Source organism: Eubalaena glacialis, chromosome X, assembly GCF_028564815.1.
Source record: "Eubalaena glacialis isolate mEubGla1 chromosome X, mEubGla1.1.hap2.+ XY, whole genome shotgun sequence".
NCBI classification, from domain to species: domain Eukaryota; kingdom Metazoa; phylum Chordata; class Mammalia; order Artiodactyla; family Balaenidae; genus Eubalaena; species Eubalaena glacialis.
Genome location: NC_083736.1, coordinates 65,216,973 through 65,232,802, shown reverse-complemented (window position 1 = coordinate 65,232,802; position 15,830 = coordinate 65,216,973). Strand labels below are relative to the sequence as shown.

General features: G+C 55.8%; 1 protein-coding gene across 6 annotated transcripts; it reads left to right on the top strand.

The window, feature by feature from the left end:
- The first annotated feature begins 218 nt into the window (after nt 1-218).
- Nucleotides 219-15,725, top strand: ZMYM3 (zinc finger MYM-type containing 3). Of its 6 annotated transcripts, none has more exons than XM_061178475.1 (25): nt 219-234; nt 2,158-2,843; nt 3,835-3,878; nt 4,201-4,273; nt 4,706-5,000; nt 5,234-5,411; nt 5,765-5,983; nt 6,278-6,428; nt 6,672-6,787; nt 6,955-7,041; nt 7,169-7,319; nt 7,572-7,744; nt 7,951-8,116; nt 8,793-8,890; nt 8,973-9,135; nt 9,412-9,524; nt 9,665-9,839; nt 10,024-10,170; nt 10,616-10,719; nt 11,049-11,217; nt 11,517-11,668; nt 12,263-12,377; nt 12,965-13,219; nt 14,003-14,120; nt 14,244-15,725. In XM_061178475.1, the coding sequence occupies exons 2-25, from the start codon at nt 2,177-2,179 to the stop codon at nt 14,434-14,436; spliced, it is 4,122 nt and encodes a 1,373-aa protein (XP_061034458.1). In that variant the 5' UTR covers nt 219-234; nt 2,158-2,176; the 3' UTR covers nt 14,437-15,725. The 6 variants fall into 6 exon arrangements, with proteins under 6 accessions (XP_061034458.1, XP_061034456.1, XP_061034457.1 ...); XM_061178473.1 differs by lacking the exon at nt 219-234 and adding an exon at nt 307-353; XM_061178474.1 differs by lacking the exon at nt 219-234 and adding an exon at nt 745-772.
- The last annotated feature ends 105 nt before the right edge of the window (nt 15,726-15,830 follow it).

Sequence of the window (15,830 nt, the reverse complement as noted above, 5' to 3'; positions counted from 1 at the left end):
TCTAACTCTAATGGGGACTGAGAATGGATCCTGGCACACATTTTTTAAAGCCAGTAGGCCTAATGCTAATGCCCCCTCCCCCTACCCCACTTCCCTAGCTTCAACCCCAGCCACACCCACACGCTAAGGACCATCCAGGAGGGGGAGTGTGTGTGTGCGCGCGCGCGTGCGTGCTCGTGCCTAAGAGAGCCTGAGAGACAAGAGACGAGACAAAAAGAGACCGGGAGAGAGAGAGTGCGCGCCAGAGTGGGGGGGGGGGGGAGAGAGAGAGAGAGGGACAAGGACAGAAAGAGGGAGGGAGGGAGACAGAGACAGAGAGACAGAGAAAGGAGGAAGGAGAGCTGTCGGCCTCGGTGAGGAAAACTACTGAAGAGATAACGCTGGGGGCTCCTGCGCGAAGACTCAGGGAGAAGATCTCAGAACTTACCCTAAGACCGTGGAAGGAGTGGGGGAGTGTCTTTGCAGGACCTGGTTTTGGGGTCATCAGGCAGTAACGGCTACTGCATAGGCGTTGTCACTGAGCCAGAGCCATTTAACTCGCCCTGGGTGGCTGGAGACCAGGCTTAAGACGCCCCACAACTCTGAGTCTCAGAATGGTTAGGGGGGCCCGAGGCTGCAGACAAGGAGAGGAGGGGCACGTGAGGGTTGGGTCACTGCCTCCCCCCACCCTTCGCTGTCACTCATTACCCCAACAGTCGCCCAGGGGGCGGGCCCCGGAGAGGTGGGGTTGGGGGGGAGGGTAATCTTGGCAGGCGCCTGCGGCATGGCGTAGGTAGGGACTGTTGAGGGGGGCGGACGCCGGGGGGTTGAACACGAGTGGGAAGCGGAGAGAGACACGGGGAGGGGGAGGGGACCGGGAACCATTTGAATGAGAGGAGGGGATCACGGGTAGAGTGGGCTCCAGGAGGTAGGGCGGGCACGGGTGTTGACGGGGGCCAGACTCTCAAGCCAGGTAAGGGAAGCAGGTGCGTAGATCTGTTTTTTGTGGGTTAGTGTACTCGGCCCTTTGGTGGAGAGGGGGTGCCGCCTTCCCCGGGGGCGGGCTTCCAAGCTCCGGAGGCTAGCTTTTCCTTCTCAACTAACGGGGCCCCGGGCGGGGGCTCAAGCTCCATCTCCAGTGCCGATGTTCCACTCCACAATTTCCAGGCGTCCACTGGGCTGGGAGTCTCGCGCCGGGGGCCGGCGCTGTCTCGCGAGCCCCCTCCTCGAGCCAGCCAATGGGGTTGGTTGCTGGCGCCGCCCGCCCGCCTGGTGCAGAGCGCTGGGCGCTGTGAGCGGCGCTGCCATTTAAAGGGGCCGCGACCCCTGTCCCGGCTGCTAGGGAGGGAGGTGGAGAAGGAGCGCGGGGCCGTCGCTGTCTGCAGTTCTAGGCTTGTAGCCGTTACACTAACCCTGCCGCAGGTAGGGGTCGAGCCTGATCAAGCCGAACCGAACCTGCAGGCGGGTTCTCGCAGTAGCCGGGAGGGGGGTCTAAGGAGAGATCGTAGCTCCAAAATGTCTTCCTGTAAATGCCTGAGGTGGGGGGTGGGCAACAGGAGAAGGAGGACTGGGGGAGCAATAGGAAAGGGGGACTAGGCTGAGGAAGTGGGCGACCCTGAAAGGTAACTGGGGGGGGAGGGGTTAGGAAGGGCAGTTTGTGGGGGCGAGGGAAGGGCTGAGGGAGGACCATGCAACGCGGGGAGGGGGGGTGGGGCCAGACAGGGTGGGTAAAGATTGGGGAACTGGGGGGCTCTAGGAGAGAGGGGAGGGGATAGAAACTGAGATCGCGGGGGCGGGAAAGGCTCCTGTTGGCAGCGGCCCTGGGAGACTCTAAGGGGGCGTTCAGCCCGAGTTGTGGGGGGGAGTGAAAGGTGAGGGGGGAGGGGAGCTGGGAGTTGCAGTGGGGTGGCGGGGGCTAGGCGGGCGGGTGGAACGACGGACTGCCTGGCGAGTGGGGCACAGGGCCAGGGCGGGGAACGCCTCTCCCCACAGGGGGCGCTGTATGTTGGTGGGGGGAGTGGTCATTTGCACTAAAGCCTGTGGAAATGCTTGTCGGTTGTGGTGGGGGCGATTCAAGAGAAATCCAAGTGGATGATGGGGTGTGTCCCAGAACCTATATAAGAAGGAATTCTGGCGAAGACCACCTCTTCTGTCCTCTTTTCTACCCCTAACCTACAGCCCATATCCAGTCATCCTCATGGACCCCAGTGATTTCCCCAGTCCGTTTGACCCATTGACCCTGCCAGAGAAGCCCCTGGCTGGAGACCTTCCAGTAGACATGGAATTTGGAGAGGATCTACTGGAATCCCAGACTGCCCCAACTCGAGGATGGGCCCCCCCTGGCCCTTCTCCATCCTCAGGAGCCCTGGACCTGCTTGATACCCCTGCTGGCCTGGAAAAAGACCCTGGAGTCCTGGATGGAGCCACTGAGCTGCTGGGGCTGGGGGGGCTGCTCTATAAAGCCCCCTCCCCCCCAGAGGTGGACCATGGTCCTGAGGGGACCCTTGCATGGGATGCAGGAGATCAGACCCTAGAGCCTGGACCAGGGGGCCAGACCCCTGAGGTGGTGCCACCTGACCCAGGGGCTGGGGCAAATCCCTCTTCACCTGAGGGGCTACTAGAGCCTTTGGCTCCAGATTCTCCAATAACCTTGCAGTCCCCACATATTGAAGAGGAGGAGACCACCTCCATAGCTACAGGGCGAAGGGGCTCCCCTGGGCAGGAGGAGGAGCTTCCCCAAGGGCAGCCACAGAGCCCAAATGGCCCCCCCAGCCCTTCAGTGGGAGAGACTCTGGGGGATGGAATCAACAGTTCTCAGACTAAACCTGGGGGCCCTAGCCCCCCTGCACACCCTTCCTTGCCAGGTAGGTTGCCTGATCAGCTGGAAAATCAAGGATGGGGAGAGGGTGGGGGTAAGGAGGGTGGCTGTGTGTTTGGGGAAGAAGTTGTGGGAGGAGGGTGGAGAGATAAGAGTAGGGATGTGTATGGAGGAGTTGGGGGTTTGGAAGGAGGAGTGGGGGTGTGGTGAAGAAGGTTAAGGAAAGTAGGGGTAGGGGGAGCTCAGTGGCTGTGGAGGAGAAATAGGGGTGAGGTTTCAGGGGGTGGGTTGAGAAGACTGGGTTTGGTGGCAGAGGTTCCCTTTTTCTTCCCCCAGTGGGCTTTTGGTACCAGGGTCCTCCTTCCTTCGGGATTTGGGGAGGACACCAGGCTTCTTGGTTCTAAGATCTTTCTAGCTGTTTTGTTCTAGATGAGACTGGGGTTTCTGGGTTTGATGAATGATAACTAGGCTCTGGAGCCACCAAGTGCATAGTGATTTCAGAGGAATGGTAGACATGCAGGGCCTAGGATTGTGTCTCTGATAGGGGAGGGCCAGCCTAGACTTGAGAGGCTCGCATTTCTCCCCAATTCTGCCTAGTGTTGTGCCTCTCCCAGGCTGTGACCAGGGTCTTAGGGCTTATATAACCACCTGAGTCCAGGGGAACCTCCCATACATTAATGCTTCCTTTTTCCCTTGCTACCTTTGGGTGGTTGCATTTGTTTTTGTTGATAAACTATAAATGCTTGATGAAAGGTGTGTTACTTGTGTTTCCTTAACTCCCAATGATTGGGACAGAAAGCTGGTGGGAAGGTAGGATTTTTTTCATGGAGAATAGCTGCGCGCCGCCCCCCCCCCCCCCCGGCCTTAGTGCAGAGCTCAAGGTAACCCTGAGAGGGGCCCCAAGAAGCCACAGGCACTCGAGTTTTCCCTTTCAGTTTTGAGTAAGTTCTTCCCCAGGAATGGAGGCGGGGGTTGGGCCAGGGAGGGGGTGGTGAAGGCAGGCTCAAGATTTAGGTTGCTTTCTGCTTCCTTTGCAGGAGATGGCCTGACTGGGAAGGCGAGTGAGAAGCCGCCTGAGAGGGTGAGGGGGGGAGGGGATTGGAAGGAGTCTGGTTCCCCCTGTAGCTCTGGGAAGGACAGACCCTTCATTTTCCCTCCCAGATGTTGCTCTGTGGAGGGTGTGTGTGAGGAGAGTTAGGAAGAGGGAGGGAGCGCTTGTGTCTATTGCTTCTTAAGGAGAACGTCCAGCCTCCTTTTCTCCCCTCCTCCTAAGGGCAGGGCCAAGGGTCCCTACTCTCCCTTCCCCCTCCTATTTCTGTACACCCCCCAAACCCTGTACTAGTGCAGCTGGCCCTTTAGCCTGCCCCTGGTGTCAGCTTTCCTCCCCTCCCCATGTTTCCAAGGTGCAGAAGAGAAGCGAGCGCGTTAGAAGAGTAGAGCCTCCAAAACCTGAGGTTGTGGATTCCACTGAGAGCAGTGAGTAGGCCTTGAGGAAGTGTGACCCAGTGGGATGTGGCGGGCCACGGATCTCCTGGCTCCTGTAGTGCCGCACTCTGCAGAGTGCGAAGCGCCTGTCTCTGCTCTGGGTTGGCATGGGAACCAGGGGCAGTGGGGGAAATTGAAAACAAGAGCAGTGAGAATGGAGTTTCCTGTTTCAGCTCTGCCATCCCTGTCCCTGAATCTTCTCCCTTGGATCCCTCCCTTCCCCTCCCTGGGAGGTTACAGAGTAACTAAGGGAGAGTGACACCGGGTGGCTTGAGATTCCAATGTAATAGGGGCGGGGTATAAAGCCAAGAACTACAGGGATTGGGGATCCCAGGATCAGCTGAGCTACCTGTTGGTCAGGTGATAGCTGGAGGCCTGGTCCCTCAGCCTTTTCTCCCCGCCCCTCCCCCCCCACTTCCTCAGTTCCAGTGTCAGATGAGGATTCTGATGCCATGGTAGATGACCCCAACGATGAGGACTTTGTGCCATTCCGGCCCCGGCGCTCTCCTCGCATGTCCCTACGCTCGAGCGTGGCACAGAGGGCTGGGCGCTCAGCGGTAGGCACCAAGATGACTTGTGCCCACTGCCGGACACCACTGCAGAAGGGCCAGACGGCCTACCAGCGCAAGGGGCTGCCACAGCTCTTCTGCTCTTCATCCTGTCTCACCACCTTCTCCAAGAAGCCCTCCGGCAAAAAGACCTGTACCTTCTGCAAGAAGTACGTGAGGGTCCCGGGCTGTGGGGAGGGCAGGGATCGGGCTGGGAGTAAAGGGTGAGACAGAGACTATGTTGGCAAGAACCTAGCAAAGTGGAACTGGGAGAGAGGTGACTTAGGGAGGGGGTCCAAGAGTATTTTGGTTCTGTGGTCATTGATCCCAGAGGAGGGGGGTGGAGGCTGATGAAATGAGAGGGTGGTACTGAGTGAATGTGCAAACCTGTCCCCACCTCCAGGGAGATCTGGAACACCAAGGACTCAGTTGTGGCGCAGACTGGTTCAGGAGGCTCCTTCCATGAGTTCTGCACGTCTGTCTGTCTCTCTCTGTATGAGGCCCAGCAGCAGCGCCCAATCCCCCAGTCTGGGGATCCCGCCGATGCCACTCGCTGCAGTATATGCCAGAAGACTGGAGAGGTGAGGAAGCTCGATGGGGGCTGATTTACAGAGCCTGGCCAGCCCTGAGCTGCCCCTGCAATCCTGGGGCTGCAGGGGCCAGGCCCTGTGGAAGAGGGGAGTGGGGAGGGGAAGCAGCCATCGTGAGGGAGCGTATTCAAGGATAGAGCTTCTCCAGGATGTGTGCAGCTGGCCTTCCTTGCCTCCCAGGACCTCACCATCAAGTCGGCAGCCCGATGTGCAGGTTGGGGGGTCCCTGGGCCCACTGTCTGCTGTGAAGGTCTAGGGTGAGGCGGGGCGGGCCGTCCTTGCACTAGGGTGGGTGGTGGTGGCCAGGCCCCAGCTCAGGGGGTGTGTGTGTGTGTATGTGGCAGGTCCTGCACGAGGTCAGCAATGGCAGCGTGGTGCACCGGCTCTGCAGCGACTCTTGCTTCTCCAAATTCCGGGCCAACAAGGGACTGAAAACCAACTGTTGTGACCAGTGTGGGGCTTACATCTACACCAAGACCGGGAGCCCTGGCCCCGAGCTCCTCTTCCACGAGGGCCAACAAAAGCGGTTCTGCAACACAACCTGCTTGGGGGCGTACAAGAAGGTGGGGCCGAGGGAGTAGTGCATTAGAGGGCTGTGGAAGGGGGTGCGCGGTCCTTGGGTGAGAAATAAAGGTGCCTGACGGGTCGAGGGCTGGGAGAAATAAAACAAATAAAGGGGGTTTCAATTGTATCTGTTATGTTTTATTTTTGAAGCTGGCTGGTGGATACACAGGTCTTTGTTATCTCATCATCTATACTTTTTTTGTATGCCTGAAATATTTCATGTTTTAAAAATTTAAAAAAATAAAAGTGAAGGGACAAATCCAGCCTCAGCCTCTCCTTCCCCATCCTCACAGAAAAACACACGGGTGTACCCATGTGTCTGGTGCAAGACCCTGTGTAAGAACTTTGAGATGCTATCCCATGTGGACCGTAATGGCAAGACCAGCTTGTTCTGTTCCCTGTGCTGTACCACCTCTTACAAAGTGAAGCAGGCAGGGCTCACTGGTAGGTGCAAAGCCCTCTTCTCTGAGACCCCTGCTGGCCTTCCTTCCACCTCCCATACTCCCTTCTTCTAAAGTAACCCCTGCTGCCCGACTTCAGCCCCAATCACATCTTCCCGTGGATTTCCTGTTCCATCTCTGCACTGCCTTACACGTTCTGTGTGCTCTCTCTCTCTTTCTCTTTCTCTCTCTCTCTCTCTCTTTCTCTCTCTCTCTTTCTCTCTCTCCTTTTCTCTCTATGCCCCAGGCCCTCCCCGACCCTGCAGCTTCTGCCGCCGCAGCCTCTCTGACCCCTGTTACTACAACAAGGTTGATCGCACAGTCTACCAGTTCTGCAGCCCCAGCTGCTGGACCAAGTTCCAGGTACTCCAAACCCTGGACCAGGGATAAAGGGTGTGGCGACGTAGAGAGGGTATGAGATTTGGGGTAGGTAGGCCTGGGCAGAGCAAAGAACAAGCCTGACTTCCCCTACCCCTACCCGCCCACCACACACATCTTGCCCCTCCCTTACTTGTCTTCCTTCCCTCCAGCGCACAAGCCCCGAGGGGGGCATTCACCTGAGCTGTCACTACTGCCACAGCCTCTTCAGTGGCAAGCCTGAGGTCTTGGACTGGCAGGTAAGATCCCCACCCCCACCCACATCTTGCTACACAGAGACATCTGTCTGAAGGGGTCCTTCCACTTGGCTCTCGCCAGGTCCAGATGTCACAGCCCTGCCCTCCCCACCCTGTGCCCCCGTCCCAGGACCAGGTGTTCCAGTTCTGCTGCCGTGATTGCTGTGAGGACTTCAAGCGCCTTCGGGGTGTGGTGTCCCAGTGTGAGCACTGCCGGCAGGAGAAACTCCTGCATGAGAAGCTCCGATTCAGTGGGGTGGAGAAGAGCTTCTGCAGTGAAGGTAAGGAGATGGGGAAGGGGCAGAGGGCTCTGTACCTCACAGCTGGGGAGAATGGCAGATTAAGTAAGGAGGGCTTGCAGAGTGGTCCACGGGGCCAGGGCCTTCTGCTCAGGACGCTCTACGCCGTCTGTCCCCAGGCTTTGGGCACGGGAGGTTGTTAGAGGGTTCAGGTGCACTGCCTTGAAAAGGTTGGGTCTCACGGCCATGGAGATTTCTGCGTCTCTGGACTCTTCCCTCTCGCCCCCTTTCCAGGCTGTGTGCTGCTGTACAAACAGGACTTCACTAAGAAGCTGGGATTATGTTGTATCACTTGTACTTACTGCTCCCAGACCTGCCAGCGCGGAGTCACCGAGCAACTGGACGGCAGCACCTGGGACTTCTGCAGCGAGGACTGTAAGAGCAAGTACCTGCTGTGGTACTGCAAGGTAAGGGGGGCAGCACGTTACAAAGGAGGGAAAAGGCGGCAGGGAGCACGGGCTGTTGTGCTGCCATCAGGGTGTGGGCCGATCTCCAGGGAGGGGGCTCCGGCTTACCCAGGCTCCAAGGGGAGCAGCACGGCTTATCCCAGGGCAAAGGGCCCACCCAGCACATTTTAGGGAGGCAGGTCTGACCATCCTGTTGACACCCTCAGGCTGCCCGGTGCCATGCCTGTAAGCGCCAGGGGAAGCTGCTGGAGACCATCCACTGGCGTGGGCAGATCCGTCATTTCTGCAACCAACAATGTCTGCTGCGTTTCTACAGCCAGCAGAACCAACCCAACCTGGATACCCAGAGTGGGCCCGAGAGCCTCCTGAACAGTGAGTCCTGGGCAGGGGGCACAGTCTGTTAGAACTGGCCTGGACTCTTCTGATCCTGGGCCTGGCCCCTTTCTGCTTCCTCTCCCGCTTTCACCTCATCCCTGGCCAGAGGTCCTGGTACTGCGTTCTCTTTCAGCTTCCGGACTGTAGAGGTACTAGAGAAGTCTCGTTTAAAGGTTCTGAGAGTTTAAAAAAAAAAAAAGGTTCTGAGAGTTAGATCCTACTGATTTTCTATAAGGGATTTATTGTAGGGAATGGGTACCTGCCCAGGTAGGGTGGGGCATATGGGGGCTGTGGTTAGTTTTAAGAGAGAAGGAAGTGTTGGCATAAGCTCTGCCTTTAGTGAGAGTGAAGACTGTTGTTTCTAGAATGTTACCCCGGCCCCTCCGCACTCCAGGGGCACTAAACTCCTGAGGGCCATCTAAATGGAAGGCCTTAAATTATGGGTCACTGGGGGGACACTATTTTTCATCCTTGGCAGCCAGGAGCAAAGAATCTTTTGGGCCACTATTGCTGGGACCCAGACAAGACTAGACCTGGGGGCGGGGGTGGAGGGAAAATTTGAGACTTCCCATTCGTATTTGGTGTTCTCTTAATGAAGCTCTCCTGGAGCAGGGGTGAGGAAAACGGAGAGCTAGTGCCTCAGATGAGAGCTTTCGTTTGCTTTGATCTACAGGTCAGTCTTCTGAGGCGAAGCCCCAGACACCCTCTCAAACCAAAGTGGAGAACAGCAACACTGTAAAGACCTCAGAGGAAAATGGGAATCTGGGCAAGGTCAGGGCAAAAGCCAGGGGGGAGGATGGTCTCAGAGGAGGGTACCGTAGTCAGCGGCACTAAAATTCCTTTGTCTCTGCAGATCCCTGTGAAGATCCGAACAACCCCCGCTGCTCCCACCCCTCCTCCACCCCCACCGCCCCCAGCAACACCCCGCAAAAACAAAGCTGCCATGTGTAAACCACTGATGCAGAATCGGGGGGTCTCCTGCAAGGTGGAAATGAAGTCCAAAGGGAGTCAGACAGGTGAGTGAGGGTGCCGAGACGCCACAGGCTGTGTTCCTTGGTCTTGGGCCTCCAGCTCTGTGCCTGGGAGCTGGACGAGGGAGTTTCTTAGGTGGCCGAAGCGTCCTGCATATTGTCATCCTAGAATCCCAGAGTTGTCTCTCAACATTTGGTTCAAGGGCAGTTTTGTGACACTGAGCACGTGTTAGAGCTTTGGGGGGGTGACAAGCACCAGGTCCTGGGTCAGGTGTGACGCATCTGGCAGGCGCTCTGAGAAGACCCCTTTTTTGTCAGCAGAAGAGTGGAAGCCACAGGTGATCGTGCTGCCCATCCCAGTGCCCATCTTTGTGCCAGTGCCTATGCATCTGTACTGCCAGAAAGTCCCGGTGCCTTTCTCAATGCCTATCCCGGTAAGTTTTCCTGCCCTTCCTGGTGGGGGCCTCCTTTACCCTCCCAGGCTTGAGACCCACCCTGCCCCCTCCCTCTCACCAGCCGTTCCTCTCATCTGCTGGTGTGGTTCTTGGCGTTTAGTTGGGATTCGTGCCTCCAGGTGCCTGTGCCCATGTTCCTGCCCACTACCTTGGAGAGCACAGACAAGATTGTGGAGACCATCGAGGAGCTGAAGGTGAAGATCCCTTCTAACCCCTTGGAGGCCGACATCCTGGCTATGGCAGAAATGATTGCAGAGGCCGAGGAGTTAGACAAGGCCTCATCTGACCTTTGTGGTATGCCATGGACAGCGGCGGTGAGGGAGACAGGGTGCTGCCAGTCTGTCTCTGCCTAAGGGGGCGGAGAGTGGTGATCTCGGTGCCTGGCGGGATGGGGGAATAGTTGGGATCAGCCCCTGAAAGCCAGTTGAGGGCGCCAAGTAGGAGCTGCAGGGACTAAGCCAACCTCTCTGCCTCCCAGATCTCGTGAGCAACCAGAGTGCAGAGGGACTTCTGGAAGACTGCGACCTGTTTGGGCCAGCTCGGGATGATGTCCTGGCCATGGCCGTCAAGATGGCCAATGTGTTGGATGAGCCTGGGCAAGACTTGGAGGCGGACTTCCCCAAGAGTGAGTAGGATTCAGGGCGTGCCCGCTGTGTACAGTAGCATTTGCGCCGTCAGGAAAGGAGTGTTGCTTGTTACCCCGAGCATGACCCTAAACCGAAGACTCTCACAGGGAGCGGTGCCGGAGATACCAGGACAGGCAGACCATTCTATGCTTGAATCTTGTTGTTTTTTTTTTAATTGTGGTAAAACACATAACATAAAATTTACCATCTTAACCATGTTTAAAAGTTTACAGTTCAGTAGTGCTAGGAACGTTCCCATTGTTGTGAGTTTTTGTGTGTATGTGCCTCTGAGCACGTTCTCAGTATATAGCTTTGTCCTGGTGACTACGATGAAGCTGTCTCGGAGGCTCATCTCGAGTCAGGTGAACAAGTAGCAGGGGTGGGGTGGGAGGACAACGGGGTTGAGGTCTTAGAAAATTGATTTCTTCTTCCTTTCCCCTCTAGATCCTTTGGATATTAACCCCAGCGTAGATTTCCTGTTTGATTGTGGCCTGGTAGGGCCTGAGGACGTGTCTACTGAACAAGACCTTCCCCGAACCATGAGGAAGGTGAGGGCTGGGGCTGCTGTATCCACAGAAGAGGGGTGGAGGCTCAGAGGGCGGGGTGGGGGGTGGCTTTCATAGCCAAGTCAGCAGCCTTAGTTTCGCCTTCCCTAGCCTCCTTTCTCCACCACTGTGAATGCTAAGGTACAGCCAAAGTCTGCTCTCTCCCCAGTTCATCAGAGGTTATAAGAGCTCTTCCTGGGGTTCTGCGCTGTGGAAGCTTGCTGTGTTCTTTCATCAGTCCCCACCTCCCCTGGTGGTGAACACTGTCCTGACTAGCTTCCATGGTGCCCCGGCCTTACCTCCACCACTCCCTCCTTTCTCTTCCCCTCCAGGGTCAAAAGCGGCTGGTGCTTTCAGAGAGCTGTTCCCGGGACTCCATGAGCAGCCAGCCTAGCTGTACTGGACTCAACTATTCATATGGTGTCAATGCTTGGAAGTGCTGGGTGCAGTCGAAATACGCCAATGGAGAAACCAGCAAGGGTGATGAGCTGCGCTTTGGCCGTAAGTACCCAGGGGAGGAGGAGGGGAAGGGGAGCAGGGGCAGGGCTGTGATTCAGCTGTAGATGTCTACAAGTGATAAGGCTGTGATCACTTAAGGGTATCCTGTGAAGATGGGGAGGAGTTGCAGAATAAGGGGAGCTGCCGTCTAGGTTTCAAGGCTGAGGGCTCTTTGTGTAATTGGTGGGTTTGTTCTGGAGCTGGACGTGACTAAGGGGTGAAGGGGTTAATGGTGGAGCTAAAGGAAATTCTTAATGTGCAGTTGTCTTAATGCCAGCCACCTCCACTGTGTATCACTGCAGCCAAACCTATGCGTATCAAAGAGGATATTCTGGCCTGCTCAGCTGCTGAGCTCAACTACGGTCTGGCCCAGTTTGTGAGAGAAATCACTCGACCCAACGGTGAACGATATGAACCTGACAGTATCTACTATCTGTGTCTTGGCATCCAACAGGTACCCCTTGCGCCCTGCCTCACCTGCCGTCACTTAACACAGCAGGCAGGGTCCCACCAGAAATGATCCTGTCCCACTCCCTGTTCCTCACCTTGTTTCCTGCCTTGAGCAGGCAGCTTGCCTTTCATCTCCTACTCTAGACACGACAAGAAATGAGAATACTCTTCTAAAATCAAAGCTGTGTTCCAGGACTTTTGACCAAGGAGCAGTCTTCATTGCTCTGCGGGTCCCTTTGTCATCCTGAAACCCACTTTAGGAGGGGAGGGATGGGCAGAGCTGGGTTCCCTGAGTGGTGGGGTGATGTTTGGTTCCCAATGGGAGACGTCAGCCATGCCTCAGCTGACAAGGGGGTCTGGGCTTGTGAAGAAGCGGCTGTGACACATCTCTTCCAGACTTCCTCCTCTTCCAGCAAGGCCTCAGCTCCTCAGAGCCGTAGGTATACCTGGGGAGAACCACTCTGGATCACTAAATCCAGCAACTGTTTCCCATGGGCTCCTAACTGTCAAGGTCGCCATGCCTGGGGCCTTCGGCCTCATTGTCTTTCCTCTAGGGCCTAGAGTCTAGCTCTATGTGTGTCTGTTTTTCTTTTTCCAGTACTTGTTGGAAAATAACCGAATGGTGAACATTTTCACGGACCTTTACTACCTGACTTTTGTTCAAGAACTCAACAAGTCTCTGAGTACCTGGCAGCCCACACTCCTCCCCAACAGTAAGGGACAGGGACTTAGCAACCCCTCCGCCCTTTCCTCCGTTCTTCCAGTGCACCATTCTGAGTCCAGGGCTCTTGGGTCTGCCACTCTTCACAAAAGGGTCTGAGCGTAGACGTGTGTAGTTGGGTGCCTCAGGGTTAAGAGCTAGAGGAGCCAGAGCCCCTGTCCTTGAACATAAGGAGGGGATCAAGACTTAGGTCTGAAGACCTATCTCTGGGACCCAAAATGGTGACCAGGGTTTGAGTGGTAGTTGAAGGAAAAAAAGGAAGAAGTTGTGGGACTCCTCAAGGTTTACGTCGACCTGCCTGTAACTTGAGGATGGTGAGCGAAGCTCTGAATACAGGTGGAAACTGTTAAAAAAACTATCCCCCCCAAAAAAAACCCCACCCCAAACCGAACCAAAACAAACCCCAAAATGCAGCCCTCCTGTGCAGTATAGCGAGGCGTCAGGGTTTTACGTGCAATGGTCCCTTACCGAATGAGTCTGGCATGCCCAGTGCTTGTGAGCGGGACATGTGGGAGCAGAAGCGGTTGGGTTTGTGTAGTCAATCCCTCCTGACCAGCCTCTCCCCCTTGCCCATTGCAGATACGGTGTTCTCCCGAGTGGAGGAAGAGCACCTCTGGGAGTGTAAGCAGCTGGGGGTCTACTCGCCCTTTGTCCTTCTCAACACCCTCATGTTCTTCAACACTAAGTTTTTTGGGCTGCAGACGGCTGAGGAACACATGCAGCTCTCCTTCACCAACGTGGTGCGGCAGTCCCGCAAGTGTACCACCCCTCGGGGCACCACCAAGGTGGTGAGCATCCGCTACTACGCCCCCGTCCGCCAGAGGAAAGGGCGAGGTACGAAGCTGCCCCCTCCTTTGCTTTTCCCCCTCTCTGCCCTCCCCTTCCGTGCCCCACCATGCCACCAGGTTGGCCCTCTCCATTGCCCCCAGCTTCTCTATCCTTCCGTTCCTGGGTTTGCAGAAAAGATGAAAACAGCCAGTCCTTCAGTCCGATGGGCAGTGGCTATTGCATAAATAGGAGGTCACCCAGCTGCCTGTTTCCCACTTTTCCTCATTTCAGGGCAGTTTACTTTTGGGGCTTGGGGGATTGGACAGGTGGGAAGCTGTTGGGTGGGTTTGGCTGAGGGGAAGAGTTGACAAGAGTGAATGACAGCCTTTCTGTCACTCTTAGCTAGTGGGCATAACTGCCACAGCACCTTGGTTTCCATTCTGGCCCTGGAATCAGTTCCCAAGGTCCCTTCTGAACCTGAGCCTCTACCAGGACTAATGTGCCAGGGGCTGGGGCCATCGCTGTTTATCCCGGAAGGCAACCCCAATCTTGCGGTAGGGTCTGTTTTGTCAGTTTGTCCGTGTAACTTCTGAGATCACCTCTTCAGGAAATCAACTTGGGGAAGATGATGGAGACTTTAGCAATGAGAACCAGGGTTCACTGCAGAGCAACACCCTGCAGAGCATTGGGTTGGTACAGAGAGACTGACAGACTCTTCTTCTGCCTTTATTTCTCCATGAGACTGTTTTGTGTCCTGAGGCCTTCCCCCCGTGCCCTGGACTGTGCTCTTGGAGGTGCCTCGTTGAGACTGCACTTTTAAGGAGTCTGGTTCATTCGTCTCCTCCACAGACACCGGTCCTGGGAAACGGAAGAGAGAAGACGAAGCCCCCATCTTAGAGCAGCGTGAGAACCGCATGAATCCCCTCCGCTGCCCTGTCAAGTTCTATGAATTCTATCTCTCAAAATGGTGAGTTGGCAGGTTCGCAGGAATGGCATTAGCGGGGGGGACCCACAGGCTCTACTTCGCCCAGGAACTGATCTCTGTCCTCCCGCCCCACCCCCACCCCCACCCCCACCCCCACCATTGCAGTCCCGAAAGCCTCCGGACTCGCAACGATGTGTTCTACCTGCAACCCGAGCGGTCCTGCATCGCCGAGTCACCTCTTTGGTATTCTGTGATCCCCATGGACCGCAGCATGTTGGAGAGCATGCTCAATCGCATTCTGGCTGTGCGTGAGATTTATGAGGAGCTGGGTCGTCCCGGGGAGGAAGACCTGGACTAAGCCCACGTGCTGCCCGGATCCATCTTTCACACCAATGTCTGTCCCGTGGCCACGTCCCACAGGGCGACTGGCCCAGGAACCAATGCTACTCATTCTGAAGGGCCCTGACTGCCCTTTTCTACTCATCCATTCCCTGCCTTCCCTAGGAATCCCTGGCTTTTGTCTTCTCCCAAACCACTTGACAACCGCAGGGCCCCAGTCCTCTGTACTGAGGGACTGGTCTCCCAGTGATGGGCAAAATCCAGCTAGGCCATTTTCTTTATGTTTCAGAGTAAACCCCTTCTCCTGGGGCCAGACTCTGGGTGGAGTGTTAATGGCTCTGGTGATCCTGTTGGCTTTGGGTTTCCTGACCCATCCCACATAGGTAAAGGCCCTTGTTCCTAGGTTTGGCCAAGGGAAGAACCCAGCTGCCTTCTCTGCCCTGTGCCCACTCCCTTCTCTACTCTTCCCCGGTACCAAGCTAAAGGGTCTTGTATGAAAGATACGAGAGAAACCATGAAAGTAACGAGGGGACCATTTACCTAAAACACAGAGCTTAGGCAGTCTTCCCCTCCCACGAGATAACTGGTGGTTGGAACCTCCTCGCCACCTTGTTCCCCCTCTCCACCCCTGCAAGCATCAACCCTTGGTGCTGCGATTAAATAAAATCTTCCAAATGCTTTCTTTCCCTCAAAGGCAGAGAATGACTCTTAAGTATGGGGAGCAGACTCCTGTCCCCTTGGTTTATGTGTTTGTCTGTCTCTGCCATCTTAGGTTGGCATGAGCCATGGTGTCAACATGCTTAGCCCCCTTCTGTAACTGCTTCCCTTTAGTTCAGTGGACAGAGTTCCCAAGGCAAAAACTACCTTGTGACTTGGGTTGGGGCTGGGTTCCCCACTCTTGTTCTTCCCCCATCGTGAGAGCCAGGCCTAGCCTGTGTGGGCCCTGGGTCATGCAGGATGGGATCTGTAGTCAAAGGATAGGTGAGGAGCTGTGGGCGTGGGTCCTGCCCCCACTGCCTCCATCTCCTCTCTTCCCCATCTTGCCTCTGTAGTTCCAGAAAACTCTTAGCATCTGGCAAAGGGGGTACCCAGTTCTTTCCCTGTTGGCTTTGCTGTTCCCCCGCCTCCTTTTTGTGTTTTTATAACTGTCACCAGTTTAGCCACTGTTTAAATTGTATATATTGTTCTGAGGCGCCTGGCCTGTCCCTTCAGTGAGCCATGCCCGCCCTTGTGTTGTAGTGAGAAGCTGTTGTCACGACTAACCTTCTGTCTCTGGAATTGTTTGTTTCAAATAAAGAGTTAAAATTGTCTTTTGCCTTCACTGGGGGAGGGAGAGCAGTGTATGGAGGGGTGAGGGATATAGAGGAGCAATGCTGGACCACTTCAGATCTCTCAAGGTATAAAGAAGTGAGG

Coding starts and splice junctions, on each gene's coding strand:
- ZMYM3 (XM_061178475.1), top strand. CDS start 2,177: ATGGACCCCAGTGATTTCCCCAGTCCGTTTGACCCATTGACCCTGCCA. Junction 11,218..11,516: donor TGATGAGCTGCGCTTTGGCC/GTAAGTACCCAG, acceptor GTATCACTGCAG/CCAAACCTATGCGTATCAAA. Junction 13,220..14,002: donor CCGCCAGAGGAAAGGGCGAG/GTACGAAGCTGC, acceptor TCTCCTCCACAG/ACACCGGTCCTGGGAAACGG.